Raw genomic sequence first — 16423 nt, forward strand, 5'->3', positions numbered from 1 at the left:
GCTTTCTGCCTGCTTTTGTTCACTTTCCAGGGCCTTCAAATATTGTTTTTTGTTTGTATTTTGCTCAGATTTTATAGTTGTTAATTGTGGCATAACTGGCCTAACAAAGTAACTCGAAATCTGGAACCAAGACTCATATATACACTGTATACATTTAAGAGAACATTTATAAGAAAATCCTTCCCCCATTTTTTTGTAGTCACAAGGATTTGGATAATCTAAATGTCTTTAGAGGAATGGTTATGTTAAATGTTCTAAACACATACATGTTGGAACACTAAACAGATGTCAGATGCAAGTATGTACTAGATCCCAGGGATACAGTATTAAATAAAACAGATAAGTCCCTACTCTCTTGGAATTTACATTCTAGTGTGGGGAAATACATAATAACTATATAAACAAATAAATATGTAATTTAAAAGGTGGTGATTAGTCCCTTGAAGAAACACTAAGCATGGTAAGGCAGTAGAAAGTATTGGCTTAAAAAAAAAAAGTTAAAAAAAAAGTATTGGCTAGAGAGAGGGATTACCTGATAGATTGACATTTGGACAGAGATCCAAATATAGTGTGGAAGTAGGCCATAAAGATAACTGTGAAAGTATATTCCAGGTAGATGAAATAGTACAATGGCCCTGAGGCAGGGGCATGCCTAGAATATTCAATAATTAGCAAAGTAGACAGTATGGCTGAAAAGGTGTGTATGAAGGGGGCGAGTGTTAGAGAGATAATTGGAATCCAGATGATACAAGGGGCTTTTCGGTTATAGTAAGAACTCTGGGCTATATTATGAATGAGATGGGAAGCCATTAGAGCATGTGAAGAAGAGGTTAAAGTGAGTTATAGGTACATATAGCAACACGAAGAGAACTTAAAAGCACTGTGTTGAGTGGGAAAAGGAAGATTTATAGGAAGATATCACTTATGTTCACTCATGAGCACAGATTAAAAAGTCCTATACAAAGTATTATTAAACTGATTTCATCAATATATAAAAAAGATATAATCAACTAAGCTAATTTTATTCCAAAAACTCAAGGTTGATTTCACATAAGGAAATAAATCTTTTACTTGCTACACTGACAGAATTTTAAAAAATATATGATCATCTCAATTCAGAAGCAGCATTTGACAAAATTCAAAATCCAATTCATGATACAAGTAATAGCAAGTAGAGCACATTACTGATCTGACAACCATTAATCAGAATCTCACTTCAAATACCACACTCAATGACAAAATACTGAAAGCTTTTCCTTCAAGTCTGATAGTGATTCAGACTTCCACCAACATCACTCTTCTTGAACATAGTGATGGATCTCCTGGCCAGTGGAGTATAGCATGGATAAGAATAAATGCCATAGAATTAGAAAGGGTGAAATAAACTGATATGATGTTCAGAGACGATATGAGTATCATATATGTAGAACATAAAAGAATACAGATAAATTATTAGTTAGTAAGTGAGGTTATTTAGCAAGGGTGCTGCTCCATGGTCAACACACAAAAATTGGTTATATTTCTGTATAAAAGCAAGGAGAAAATGAAATTTCTAAAGATCCCATTTGCAAGACGTTTAAAAAAGCAACAGTAAATGCCTAGGAATAAATATAACAAAAGATGTGCAAGAAGAACTTTGCACATAAATCTATAAACCATTATTGACAGCAATTAATGAAATGGCGCACACAGACCACAGATTTGGAAGCCTCAGTATTACAAATGGATCAGTTCGCACCAAACTGAGCCTGCGTAAGAAAATCCCATCAGGGTGTTCAGGGAACGTGACAATCATGGAAATGCAAAGGTCCAACAATAGTCCTTCTGGAGATGAAAAACGTGTGGGACTTGCTGTACCACATACTAAGACTTATTAGAAAGCTACTGTAGTTAAAACAGTGAGGTACTGCTGTGAAGACAGACGTACAGACCAAGGAATGGATTAGGGTGCCCAGAAACAAACTCGCACTTAACAGAAAAATATGGAAAGGTAGAGAGTAACAGGAAAAATTTTTTTTCAATGAACAGTTTTGTATTAATTGGGTATCTAGATGGAAATAAAATTCAACTTGGCTCCTATTCTAACCACACAGAAAAATCAGTTGCACATGGGTTGTAGAACTATGAAAAGCAAAATACTAACACATCCAGAAGATAAGTTAGTAAGATATCTTCATCATTTTGGGGTAGGAATGATTCTTTAAATAGGCACACATAGCATTAACCATGAACAATCGATAAACCAGGCTACATTAAACTTCTGTTCATCAATAAACACCCATTAAGAGAGTGAAAAAGGAAACCACAGAATGGGAGAAGATACATGCAGTACATATAACCAGAAGGGATTATGGTGTGTGTGTGTGTGTGTGTGTGTGTGTGTGTGTGTAAAATACAAAATCAACAAAGACAATCCATTAGAAAAAATGGGCAAGAGACTTCAACAGGCACTTGATCGAAGAGGATTTTCAAGCAGTCAGTATATGAAAAGAATTTTCAAGCAGTCAGTATATGAAAAGGTCAATCCCATTAGTAATTAGGGAAATGAAAAGTTAAACCAAAGGACATAACATAACACATATACTGGAACTGGGGGACAATGCCACAAGATAGCAAAGATATGGAATAAAGTGAATTCTCACGTGGATTAAGTGAACACTCATTTCCCTGGTGAAGGGAGTATAAATTGAAAAATCTGTAAACAGTCTGGCATTAACTATTAAAGTTGAGGATATACATACTTTATGACCAGTTTTCTCCTAGTTATATTCCCAAAGGAAGCATGTGCACATGCACAAGAGGCACTTGCAAGATTGTTCACAGCAGCATTGTTTGTAGGAACCACAAACTAATCATTAGGCAGTTCACATTCTGTTTCTCTTCCTTCCGGGTACACGGTAGGCTCGTACGGGAGGTATATATGGCAATGAGACTTGTTTTGGCTAATTAAACGGGGCAAAGAGGACATGTGTCGCTTCCAGAGTGAAGCTTTTGGTGCCGGGGTGTGATCTGTCTCGTTCCCTTTTCTCGCCTAGTGATTACGGAAGCATGTACTGCAATGGAGTTTCATTAGCTTGAGTACCTTAGTGACTACGAACAGAGTCCCTGCCAACCTACAGCAATAGTAAAAAATTATCTTTTGTGGGGTTAAGCCATTAATATTTTGGGTTTTTGTTTCCTGTAGCATGATCCAGCCCATTCTGATTGATATATAACTCAAATGTACATCAACAGTTGAATCAATCAATAAACTGTGGTTTCTTCACAGAATGGGATATATTTCTACAGAAATAAAAATGAATGAAATTCAGCTGCACTCAACACATGGATGAATCCCATCCATGGGATGGGAAGAAGCCAGACACATGGAAATATATACAATTTAGGTATGGATGCTCAACTGGTAAGACTATCAAGAGAAGCGAGGAAATCAATGTCATGAAAGTTAGGATGGTGGTAACTTTGCAAAGTCAAGAGAAGAAAGTTGGGAGGTGACATAAAAGAGGCTTCTGCGTGTTGACAGCCTTCTGTTTCTTAGTCTAGGTGGCGCGTACACAGGTACCGGCCTTGTGATAAACCATTAGGCTTAACATTTTTGTTTACTTTTCTGTACAGGTGTGTGTTTTGTTTACTTTTCTGATGTGTTCAATTAAAAGGGATTTAAAAAAAAGATTACTAGTCGCTGTAACAACAAACCAAGGGTATAATGGCTCAAAAAGATAGAGATTTCTTTTTCACTCACGTGAAATCCAAAACAGATGTTCTTAATTGGTGGGTGGCTCTCCTCTAAGTGATGTTCAGGCTCCTTCCACCTTTTGGCTCCGTCATCTTCAACGTGTAGCTTTCAAGGTCATATGCTCAAAGGCCAAAGTGGAAATAACATGGGGGACTGTGCATAGGAAAATTTAAGGGCCCAAGTCACAGAAGTAGCACACCTTAGTTCCACTACCATCCAATTGGCTAGATTCAATCACATGGCCCGACTTAAGAATAAGGGAAGCTGGGAAAGAATACAGCTAATTTCCCAGGAAGAAGAAAATGGGTGCGAGGAACAGCTGGCAAGTCTCTGCCACAGCATGCATATACCAAAACCACCATCTACTTTGCCAAAGATACACAAGTGTCCAGGGGCACACAACAAACACATTGTGGGGTACAAGAGGAGCAGAAGTATGAATCAGGAATAAAGTAAACAAACAAAATAAAGAACAGGAGAGGGGCCTTTCTGAGCCGGTCCTAATATAGCGCCATGAACATAGAGGAGGATTATCTCAATTCTCAGCATCAATCTATGTACCCAAAACAGTGAGAGTAAAGTCAAGTAGCAATGGTGACAGCAGTGCCATCCTAACCAGACTGACTAAAGTTGACCTTAGGTTTTGCACCTGTTCATCCTCCCTTGGCTCCTGTCTGTTCTCTAAGCCTCACTCCCTGGAATTTCCATTAGTTCTCTGAGTAACTTATTGACACCCTTCCAATAATTTTTCTTCTTAACCATCTTATTGAAGCCAAATTTGTACAGAGCAGATTTATTTTACCTACTGAACTTCCAGAATATGCTGAACTTTCGCCCTTACAGCAGGCACCCTATTCTGTCCCTGGCTTCGGCGGGACGCTGCTGCAGAAAGCCCAGCGCTTACACCTGCCTCCAGCAGTAACAGCCAAGCGGCAGGAAGATGACCCTTACCTCCCAAATCTCAAATGAGTGCATCCAGTCGGGGGCACTTATTTTGTACTCAGAACCCTAGCTGCAAGGATTTTAATTTCTCCAGATGGCAAAGAATTTGAGGCAACCAGGCCAATATATAAGTTTACTACGGTGGATGCATATTATGAAGTACTTCACAGCTGACAGAAGCAACAATCTAGATGTATGAGCAGCTACGTGGAATATACTGACTATTTACCTATTTTCTTTTGGCTCCTACACTCTCCATATCTCCCTCTGCAGCACACCTCCCTCTCAGCCCCCACGTACACACACTCTGGAGTTGTGTTGTTGCAGCTGTGACTCTGCAGAGTGTATTTCCCAGAATCCACTGGCAGGTGGTTCCATTAGGTTCTGCCAAAGGATGCCATAGAGGGAAACTGAAAATGAAACATGGGGGGAGAGTCTTCATTCCTGTTTTCCGGTTGCTGTCACAGTATTTCAGCTGCAGACAGTTGTCTCTGGCTACTAGCTTCTTTTGCACTCAGCAGCAGCTTTGCTACACTTCTGAGACACCAGCAGCAGATCAGCTCCCCCCTTGGCAGTCAGAGAACAGTCAGACCTTGCTCCCTCACCCTCAAAGCCATTTCCTTCCTCAGAAGTCCAAGCACCAGGTATGTGGAGGGAGCCTCCCCATAAAGATCTGAGTACTGACCAGTTAAAAGTGGCCCCTTTTCTGAGCTCCTAGTTCCTGGTAATTATTTCCCTTCTTCCCTTTTGTTTTCCCAGGCCTTAGGACATTATCTGATTTCTCCAGTTCTTAATTTTTAATTACATCAAGCATCTTCTTTTGTCTCAGCCTCTATCACTTGTAATCAATTCTCTGCATTAAATGCCCTCTATTTGAAACACTTAGTACGGTTTCTATTTCCCTGAGTGGGCCCTGATTGATAACATAGATGGATATTAAAAACACAGTTGAGTGATGGAAAAAAAGAAGACAAGATTTGTTGACAATACTCTATAAATAAAGCACATGCATGAGAACAATTCACATTTTACAAGAACACTTGCACAAGTAAGAAGATGTTAAATAAGGGTGCTAGATACACCTACACAGAATTTACTCTAAGGTAATAAAGCTGATCCAGGCCCACCAACCTTCCTATTGTACGTGAAGTTAGAAATGCAAGCTTCACTGACGGGAATTTTTAGGAATAGAGAGAACTTCTCCCTGAAAGGTTAAAGAAGCAGCGCTGTCCCCTCCATCCTAAATCAAGCGAGGAGGGCTCCAGCACAACCACTTATAGTCATTTCATGTTCCCAGGAGAGGGAGAGACCTTATATTCATTCAGCATTACATTCTCTAGCAAGAGGCTTGCTACACTCAGAAACTTATAGACCCGGCTCCATATGGCCACTGGGGTGGAGCCTGGGGCAGAGGCTTCTTGGGAGAAAGTAACCTGAGTCACTTGTGAGGGTTTGGAGCCAGAGAGAGAGAGATGGAGAGGTCAGAGTCAGGCTAGCTGGGACAGGGCAAGGGGAGTCAGGGGCTGGCGGGGCTGCACTGCTGCTGTTTGGCAGGACAAACATGCATGAGTTTCCCGGGAGCTCCCAAAATGGTAACCACTCCTAAGGTATTTGTTGGAACCTCTCCCAGGAGGGCTGCCCGCCAGGGTGAGGGACTTCAGCACTAGGACGCTGTGCATACGCTGTCAGTGTCGGGAGCTGAAGAGCCGAGGGGGAGTGTGGGCTGAGTATTGTAAGGAGGGAACCAAAACCAGTTAGTGTGCAAGTGCCATGGCGGGACTCCAGAGAGCCTCACACACTGAGCCAACATTTAAATGCCTGTCTTAGTAGAACACACTGATGAAGCTAAACTAAATCAAAGTTTAGCCTTTGTGCCTCTAACATGCCTTCCCCCATCCCAGTCCTAAAAGTGATAGAGGAGGTAGAGAATGAGTGAAATAAACAGACCATGAAGGTTTCCCCACCCCACTGAGCTGGAGGGAGAACAGCTTTGAATTGGATGAGTTGCTGACAGGCCACTGAGATGTGGGAAGGGGCGGGGGGGACAAATATATTTAAAATAGTAATATTTCAGATTGGTCTCAGCCATGTTATAGGGAATAAATGGAACATATTTACACCAGAATACTAACAATGTGGAAGGACCCTTGAAGTAAGGCCAAAATGATAGGGGCTGTGGCTACCTGTGAGACTCCTGAGAAGGGTAATAGTAAGTAGGGTGTCTCTGCTTAATCAAAACACATCATCTTGTGACCATGAGGATCAAGAGAGTCACACAGACCTAACTGCTAACATCCTTGAATTCCTGAACCAATGCCAACAACCACCAACCATCAGGTTTCTAGTTTTACAAGAAGAAAAATCTAATTTGTTTAAGATATTCTTTAGGGGGATTTCCTTTTTTTGTTGTTGCTTTTGTCACAATCAAAATGTAACTGATAAACTGATAAAATCAGTATCTCAACTTCCTCATGTGAGCATATTTTTCCCCAGTTAGGAGCCTAATTCATAGGACTGGGGAAGTGTTGACCGGCATCTGGTAAGCTAATTAAATGTCTGAAGCACCCTGAAGGAAACAGAAAGGGTTCTGTGATCAAGACAAGGTGGACAGGGTGGCCAGAGAAGCTATATTAGCCAGGGCATATCATGCTAAACACTAATGCAACAGAGGTTACTCCTTGTTCAAAGAAGTGTGGATATTCTCGATCAAGCAGTTCTCCTCTAAGCAGGGACTTAAATATCCAGACTCCTTCTATGCTCTGACTCCATCTTCAAAACACGTGCTTCAAGGTCACCCTGGAAGGCAGAGGAGGGGGTGGAGAACACGGAGGAGGCTCGTCCACTCTTGAACTGTCTTGGTCTGGTAGTGAAACGTCACTTCTGCTCCCTTTCCACTGGGGAGGACGATGTACACAGCCCCACCTTGATGCAAGGCGCTGGGAAATGTAATTTAACTGTGTGTCCAGGAAAAGGACATTTTGGTGAGCATCTAGCCCGGTTTTTCCACAGAAGAAAAGGTGATGCTGGTGTGAAGATCTGGAAGATGAAAATGAACTCACCAGGGAAAAGTATCCTGAGAACATGGAGTGGCAAATGTAACGACCCAGAAGTAGAAATGGCTTGGAACACTTGAGGAATGGAAAGAAAGCCTGTGTGGCTGCAGTTTCGTGTAGGAACAGTGGGTTAAGGTGCAGCTGGAGAGGGAGGCCTGGGCAAGATCACACAGGGCCTGGGAAGGAGTTTGCCTTTTGTTCTCAGAGCACTGTGAATCCACTGAAGGATTTTCAGCAGAGAAGTGACATATCTGACTTACATTTTAAAAAGCTCACTTGGCTGAGTGAAAAATGAACTGCTCTGGGGACAGGAGTGCAAGCAACTGGACCCGTAAGGTGGTTACTGCAGTAGTCGAATGTCCTAGAACCAGGTGGACAGCCTGGGAGGTCACCAGGGATGGAGGACAACGTAATTAGAGGTCTCTGTGAGAATCTGTAAAGGGCTTCGTGAAATTACGTAAGTGGTTGAGTGACTGGAGCCGAGCTGTGTCTCTGCCAAGACCACGTTGCTTCTTTGGGAACTGTGCTCCCTTAGAACAGTGTTACAGGAACAAAAGCTGGAGCACCCCAATGACTGCAGGGGCAATAAGCCTCTAAAAGGGATGCTGAGGAAGCATAAGCACAGACTGCTAGCCAAACCCAACTTTATTCTCGTCTCTCACCACGCCTCCAACCCTTTTTCATTTACAGAAAAGCTGCAGCAAGCCTGTGACTTTTCAGCTCATTCTTAGTTCATAGATGTCTTAGAATCAGTTTAAGATACAAAACCAGTCTCAGATAATTGCAATGTCTAATCCTACGTTACAATAATTAATCTGCACCTATTGTAGCTTTACCTATTTTCGCCTCCCAGCTCTGTCCCACTTAAGTCAAGGAGCCTGCACTGGGGAAGGGAGGAATGGTCTGGATGCTCTCTGCTCTTCTCACCTCCTCTCCACCTAAGAGCTGCTGACTGCTCTGGGCCCAGCTGCAGAGAGGAAGAGGATAAAACAGTGCTTGCTTGACTGGGTGTTTCTGTGCCCCACGGGCCTGCTAGATATTTAAAGGGAGCATCACGCTGTCCCTTTTCTGCAGTCCCGTTTACCTTGGTGGATGCAGCTTTATTCTGGGTGGTTTCCTGAGACTCCCTCCTCAGCCCACATGGCACACTCCTAGCTTCTTTGTGCTAAGGTCTCCTTGCCTCTTCAAATGGTCCTACCGGACAGGACTCAAGACCAGCTGACACTTCCCTCTCCTGCAAGGTGCAAAGGATACACTCATGCATGGCTTACCACGGCAAATTCTGGGAACACAGGCCAATGCAAAAGCAGCAGCACTCCCCTGGCTCCACCCCTGAAACAGTTAATGAATCTCTGTTTGCCCTCCGCATTTCCAGGGCAGGAGTCAGATTCCAGGTTCACCATTTCTTGGCTTTAGGAATAAATACCTCAGGCTTCCCAAATGCTCCCAGTGGAATCTCCAATTACACTCTTTCCCACTCTTGTTTACTTCTTACTATGACTGCACTCCTTCATTCTGTTCTCCAATTGTTCCTTAAACTGATCTCACTGTTCCTTAAACAGCTGGCATGCTGTTATTTCTTAAAGAAATATATATTGTTCTCTCTTCAGTCTAGGCTCTCAACATTAGACACTGAAGCCCAGGCATGGACTTGAAGAACAGCTTGTCCTGAAGCTGACGATGGAGCAGGGGGGCACCCAGACTCAGGAAAGTCCTGCTTTCAGAATTGATAGAAACGCAGATGGAGGCTTGGCTGAGTTAGGGGGAGCCGGGGTCCTGAGTGAGACCCAGAAAGATGTTTATGTAGGTGGCTGGAGCCAGAACAGGCAAAGAAAGAACCCAAATTTTAAGTAAGGGAGGAAAGCAAAAGAGGGAAGAAGGCAGACCCCAGCTGTCCTGCTGAGCATGATAATAAAGCAGGGAAAATTAATCAAGATCTAGGAATATAAATAACACTTGGGAAACAGAGATATGGAGCTATAAAAAGGTGACGTGTGCACTGCAGTGAGACAGATGCCCTGCTACTCCAAAACATCCCTTAGACTTTATGGCTTGCCTCCCTCCCTGTTATCCCAGGAGATTCCTGTCCCATGGAGCTGCCACAACAGTTGTCTCCCCAACAATCCCCAGTGAATCCCGCCAAGCTGGAGAGGACTGTCAGGGTATTTTGCCTTGGCTGCCTGGTAGCCAGCTCCACTCACCAGCCTCACATCACCCCCAAGATGGAAGTCTCTCTAGTAGGCTGTGTGAACCCTCTGTCCCTTTGAAATTCACGCTATCCTGCCTCTCCTACTCTTTGCAGATCTCCTGGATCTGCCCCCTTCTTCAAGAGGTTGGCACCTGTTCCACGCTTATGTCTACCATCATCCTGGAGACCTTCAAAGTCCACGCAGAACCTCTCTCAATACCTGAGGCCTCCATGCATTAACCAATCTCCGGGCAACCTCCCTTGCACACCTCTCAGGCACTCACCCCTATAACTACACTCTAAACTTAGCCACTGCCTGGAGCTGCTCTGCTTCCAATATGAATTATTCAGGCATTCCAGTTTCTGACCACAGTCTCCCATCCTTCTAGGTTACTTGTTCAGTTACCCCCAATGCAACAACCTACTCCTGTCTTTGCTCCACTCACCTGTTCTACCAAATTCCATGGTCCAGCATAGCAATCGCTTACTTACGAACGGTCTGAAATTCCTTTGCTCATTTATTTCAATTGCATGGCAAGTTTCCAATCCTGGATGATCCCTCAGTACTCATTTTTTCCACAGCTACACCTAGATTCCTGAGTACGTAGAGAGAACCACAGCATTGGGCTCACTATAAATTCATGAATAATACCACTATAAATTCAAACCCCAGGCCCTCAACATTATGCAGCAATCCTCTCCCTGCTGCGACCTGACCTCTCTCTCATCTTAATAGACCTTTCAACAGCATCTGTCGGCCTAAAACCTCCCCACTCCTTCCACATTAAGAAATTCATTCTCCTGGTTTTACTCCTCCATCTCTGGCCCCACCTTCTCTTCTTGTCCCCTTTATTGGTTCATTTTCCTTTACTCATCCATTAAATGCTCCTGTGAGTTCTATTCCAAGCCACTTTCTCTTCTCGTTATCTTACTTCGGATATCTTACCTATTCCTATGACTTGAGTTACCTCCTCTGGCTGCTGAGTTTCTGTCCCACTTCCAAGTGAACATCAAGGTACCAAAAACCCAACCTTTTGAATGGCGTCACCAGCCCAACCAGTTGCTCAAGCCAGAAACCCAAGACTTGCTTCAGATTCCTTTCTCTCACCAAGCCGCAATGTCCCACCAGTTCTACTCACTGAAGTTCTCCCAACCGCCTCCGCCTATTCCACCGTCACTAGTTCACAGTGCCCTCATCATGTGCCCGAACCTGGGCTCCTGCAACACCCCTGCTTCTCATCGGTCCCACTCAACCGGACCCTGTCATCCTTATCACCTCCTTAGATGGATCTCAAGTGACCAGCTCAGGAATACAAAGATAAATATGAGTTGAGAAGACTGCAGCCTAATGCACAAAGCAATCGCCACACAGTATTTAGATGCTGAAATTGCACTCTTCACGTAGCGCTTTGAGAGTGCGGATGAAGAAGTTAGTTCTGCTTTGGGAGTAACGGAGTAGGAAACAACTAGGCTGTTTGGAAGGATGAGTAAGACTCTGCTGGTCAGATGAGTATTCAGCAGAGAGAAGCACATGCAAAGGTACGGAGCAGTAGCTGCTGGATGGTTCATAGCCCAGTCTCCAAACATGCCCTCTGGCCTACACAGCCTGCCTCAAAACACCCACCTTACTGGAGGCACCCAACTGGCTCAGAGCCCTGGAACCTGTGTCCCAGTGGTCACTCTCAGTTCTTGTTCTTTGAAATAGGTAGAACAGGCTATATCTTTATACCTGGGCTCATGGCAGATGCCTTCTGGAAGGGGCCAAGGACCTATCATCCCAGTTCATCTTCTCCCGGCACTAGCCTTCCCTGTCCATAGCTTTCCTAAGACATGCTGATTTGGGCCCACTACAAGGCAGAAACAACAGACAGACCCTTCTGCCAATGAACAGCCCAATCTCCACCCCAAATAGCATCAATCAGGTGTGATTTATGAAGAGGCCCAGCTCCTGCACCACCCCCCCCCCAAGAACAGCTCACAATCTGTCAAGAATCTCTAAAAATCCTATAAAATAAGCCTGTTGAAAGGCCTATCTTGAGCTCTCCCAGAGTCTTCCTCAGTCAACAAGTCCATTCTTTACTCTTCAACCCCTAACCCTGCCTGGAGAAGGTCTTTAGAAAACAGTAATGCTTACAACACACATCAGCCACAGCTGCAGTTTATTGTGCACGTCCTGTGCACCCAGCCCTAGCCACAGATTTCCTCATTAACCCACACCACACAACAATCCCATGAGACAAGAATCCTACCATTTTCCAAATGAGTAATATGACATTCAAAGATTAAAAGACTCAGCAATCAGTGGCAGGCTACCTGATTCCAAATTTGTGCCCTCAGCCAGACACACACCAGGGCCCTATGGGACAACAGATACTAGGAGTAGTTTGGGCCATACAGCTCCAAAGATGGAGATAAGGATCAGGGGAAAGAAGCACTCAGTACAGGGACAATCAAACCATCCTGACCTAGAAGCCCAGACTGACGTGCTCAGCCAGGATGCTGGTGGGCTACCAGCTGCCCCAGAGCCAAGAAGCAATGCCTGCCCCAGGCCTTCAAGGCCTGGGCAAACCAAAGCTGTAGAAGCTATGGGTAAGCAGAAGGAGCTGATGTGCAAACAGGAAAAGGACAATAGAGGAGAGTGGAGATGCTAGGACAGAAAGCCCACGTGGCTCCTGAGAGATGGAAAGAGGAGCCACACCCAGAGATGCATTGAATTCCAAACCATGTCGTTTCCATGACACTAAGGGCATCCACAATTCCCAGATACTCCTGCGTTCTCACAGTAACTCCTTATTCTTTAGCTAGCCCAAATGACCTTATGCTTCCTGGAACCAAGAAGCCTTCATTAGAGCAGGGCTGAGCCAGGGGTTTCATTACATTTTGTTCTTGGGATGGAGTAAGGGTGGTACCAGGCCCCGGGTCACAGCCTGAGTACTTCAGAGTACTGAGCCTGGAGTTTAAGACTTGCCTCCCCTTTCAAGGGGGGTCCAGAGGTCACCTGCGCTTGTAGAGACAAGGCTGGAGCTTCAGGCCTGAGAGCTGAGCCTTGGGGCCGACCCGAGGAGGCCCAGTCTTTTGAAAGTCAAACAAGAAGAAGTGGCTGTTGGTCAGGTCCTAGGGACAGAAAAGACCCAGTGAGCTCTAAATCCTCACCCCAGCTCCTCAAACCACCTCCGTCCACATCCCGTCCCTGCTCAGAAAGCTTCCCAGGGCTCTCCCACAAGTCATGCCTTCAAGGAGCAAACGTCTGTGTCTGATTATGACCTCCATCCTGAACACCACTACTACCCTGAAGGGCCACACATGTGACAAAGATACGGACAGACTTCTTGGGGCCCTCACCTTGGAGATGACCTTGAAGCCCAGTTTGGTGACAGCCCCCAGAAAGGTCCGAACATCTTCAAAGCGGCTGCTGACCTCAGCCACTTTCAAGAGACCCCTGAAAAGGATGGGAAGTTCTGGGTAAATGCACAGACACACGCACGTGCACATATACATGCATCTGTTTCCTGGGGACTCCTACCCTGGCTTCAGCACTCGATTTGCCTCCTCTAGGAAGTCTCTGATGTTGGTTCCCATCAGTGAAAGGCAGAACACAGCCACGTCTACAGATTCATCCTCCAGAGGCACCTATGAAGAGTATCGTATGAAGCACACATTATGGGGAGGAGAAAGCCAGCACCGAGTGCTAGGGGTGCCGGGCAGAGAGGGCATGTTAGAGATTAGCCCATGAAGTTTGGGCCTAGGGCACAGGCCAGATACGTGGAAGGAGTAGGGTTTACCTGGGCCATGTCACACACAGTGACCCGGGGGTCCAGAGAGGCCAAGTCGAAGCAGTGCACAGGGTTCCGGATACTTGAAGCCAGGCGGCAGTCCCCACAGCCAAAGTCAGCCACCACCAGGGACGCAGGCCTGGAAGTGGCAGGGAGGAACAGCTCGCTGGTCTGGCCTGAGCCCGTGACTGACACACCTCGCTTCTCACAATGCCCAACTCCCACTCACCGCTGGTGAAGATCCCTGGCAATGCGGTCCACTGGCTGCAGTGGCCACTTCTTGACTTGGCTCTGGAAGCCACGGTGGTAGAGGAGAAAGGCCTCAGGGTCTTCCTGGAAGAGGCGCTGCGCAGCACTGCTGGGCCCTGAGTACAGCTGTTCATTGAGGTAGCGGAACCGGGCACCATCCAGCCGCTGGGCCATGCGGGCTCGCAGAGCCTCCGCCCGGGCTCCATGGCTGTCTGGACTGGGGGCAGGAGGCACCTCTGTCTCCTCTGTGGCGGCTGTGGCTGGGGCCTGCTCTGGCGCCCCAGGAAGCCGAAACTTGTTCTTCTGTCTACGCTTGTTCTTCTGCCGGTTCCGCCACTGCTTGCGACTCAAGGTGTGCGGAGGATTAGAGCAAGGGGTCTCAGGGCTTGGCTTGGTGGAGTCATTTGCAGCACTTGAATTCCAAGCTTTGGAACCTGCAGGGAGTGAGATGGGAAGGCATATTTGGGGCGATATCCCCTGAATTCAGAGGCTTAGCAAGAGACGAAACCTGAGACAGAGATTGTGGCCTAGATGAAAGTACTTCTTATTCCCTAACCCCAAATCTAGTGGTGGCAGATAACCTCTGTCATATGTAGGATCAGCTGATCCCCCCTCCCTGTCCCACATGCACTAATACCAGTTTGGTCAACATTGTCCAGGGGCTGGGCAGGATTTGAAGGGTCCTGTTTCTGGCATTTCCTCTTTCTTTTCTCTTCTGCAGCAAAGTCATTGCCAAGAAGAGCCCCTTTGTGGCACTTCTTCCTTTCCACTTCCCCTTCCTTGGAGCCACTGCTAGGTGGGCCCTGTTTTTGACGTTTCTTCTTCCTTTTCTTCTTTACTTCAGGAGAAGTGCTGGCAAACAAGACCTTTTTTGGGCGTTTCTTCTTTCTTTGCACCACCTCCTCCTCGTCCTCCTCGTCACTGCCAGGCAGACTGGGGGGCTGCTGGGGAAGAGATGCTGCCTCCAGGGCCCGTAATGTGGCCAAGAGCTGGCGGTGCTTGGAGCCCTGGGGGAAAACAAGGGATGAGAGCAGGGGCGAGGAGAATGGATGGGGCCTGGAGAATAAGAAAGGAGAGATGGGGACCTCATTCAGACACTGGTTAGAGGCATATGGATTATTCCCAGTCAACTTAACTTGTCATGAAGACTGCCAGACCCTGAAGAACTTTCAAGTCGCCATCCCAAGCAGGGCAGAGAAATCAGCCACCCCACTTTCTTCATTGTGCAGATGAGGTAATGGGGTTCCCCAGAGAAATGTTCTCTGCACGTGCTTTTCCTTCCAAGCTACAAGATCAAGGCCAGGGACCAGGAGTTCCAACCCTCAATCTCAGGCTTCTACCTCTAACTAATACCTTTTTATAAAAGTTAGGAAGGTTTCTGAAAACAAGAGTAACGGGATCACACGTGTGTGTATTAAAGGTGCCTCCTTTAATAGTTGTAGTGTAGAGAACAAACTGAAAAGGACAAGCTGTAGACAGAGGCCAGTGGCACGGACTACAGCAATGGGTTGAGGGGCTGAAGAGGAGGAAATAAAGCAGACAGATTCCATGTTGGAGGCTGACCGAAGGGTAGAAAGAGCCTGAGCAAGTGCAGCAGCCCTCACATCGGCAAAAGCTTAAAGGAGAAAGGTCTGCTGTCTGGGAGGCCATTCTAGGTTGAAGTCCTACTGGGTGGTCCTAAGCCAGGCACTTATCTTGGAGCTCCCCTCAGCACCACCTCCCTTTGAAAGGTAGTGCTGACAACCCTTCAACGTCGCTTACTCTTGCTCTCTCCAGTGTCCACACAGCACCCAATGACCTTTTCAAAATGCAAATCTGAAGAAATCATTCCTCTGCTAAAACACTCCACTGGCTTCTCTCTCTCTTTACCGTATGCAAAGCCTCTAATCTAGCTCTCCAATTTCTACGGCACCCCCTCTCACTCTCTCCGTTACAACTACACAGATTATTTCTGTGTAGGTGTGTGACCCTAGCAGAACATGCTCTCTCACACCAGGGTCTCTGCACGTGCTTTTCCTTCCAAGAAACCCTCTTTGCTTCACTAACTTCTACTCACCAAGTCTCTCTCAGTTCCAACATCACTTTCTTTTGGAAGTTCCGGGATTTTCGGGCGGTCGCAGGCGTCCCCCTCCCCCTAATACACATGCGGCGCGCCCCAGCTCTGGGATCCAGCGGGGTCCGTTCCGAGTGCCCCTGCGGGTCCACTCACCTTGATTTGCGAGTCGGCCGTGGTCCGAGGCCGTAAGGCTACAGACCCGAGGTCCGCGACTACTGGGGCCTCCTCGGCCCACTCCGGCTCCTCGAACATGGGGTTGGGGAGAGCGAGGTCGCGCGGTCCACCAGCCTCTCCACGTGCCCAGCTAGTCTCCAGGAGTCAAAGCGCTCAGAGCCTCCAACACAGGGCCGGAAACCAAAGAGTGAAAGCTAAGGCGGCTAGAGCAGCCGGCTCAGCGCCGAAAACCATCGAGTTTAGACACTGGTG

At 46.2% G+C, this 16423-nt stretch overlaps 1 protein-coding gene across 2 annotated transcripts; it reads right to left on the reverse strand.

Moving 5' to 3' along the window:
• Window positions 1-201: 201 nt before the first annotated feature.
• LOC115839512 (ribosomal RNA-processing protein 8) lies at window positions 202-16354 on the reverse strand. 2 transcript variants are annotated; one of them, XR_009562578.1, is made up of 8 exons: window positions 16151-16354; window positions 14579-14948; window positions 13922-14375; window positions 13702-13831; window positions 13443-13549; window positions 13262-13358; window positions 8816-13033; window positions 202-8698 (listed from the first exon to the last, which is right to left on the reverse strand). XR_009562578.1 is itself a non-coding variant. In XM_030831231.2 (7 exons), exons 1-7 carry the CDS (start codon window positions 16247-16249, stop codon window positions 12914-12916), a joined length of 1377 nt encoding a protein of 458 aa, XP_030687091.1. In that variant the 5' UTR covers window positions 16250-16354; the 3' UTR covers window positions 202-12913. The 2 variants fall into 2 exon arrangements, 1 of the variants encoding a protein (XP_030687091.1); XM_030831231.2 differs by having other exon boundaries at window positions 202-13033.
• Window positions 16355-16423: the final 69 nt, after the last annotated feature.

The sequence above is a fragment of the Globicephala melas genome, unplaced genomic scaffold, assembly GCF_963455315.2.
Source record: "Globicephala melas unplaced genomic scaffold, mGloMel1.2 SCAFFOLD_763, whole genome shotgun sequence".
Lineage (NCBI taxonomy): Eukaryota > Metazoa > Chordata > Mammalia > Artiodactyla > Delphinidae > Globicephala > Globicephala melas.

Bases quoted from the DNA above. Each gene is read 5' to 3' on its own strand.
- LOC115839512 (XM_030831231.2), bottom strand. From the start codon at position 16,249: ATGTTCGAGGAGCCGGAGTGGGCCGAGGAGGCCCCAGTAGTCGCGGAC. The intron at 13,832-13,921 runs GTGAGTGGGAGT...TGCCACTTCCAG, and splicing joins GCCAGGGATCTTCACCAGCG to GCCTGCGTCCCTGGTGGTGG. The intron at 13,550-13,701 runs GTAAACCCTACT...TACTCTTCATAG, and splicing joins CTGTGTGTGACATGGCCCAG to GTGCCTCTGGAGGATGAATC.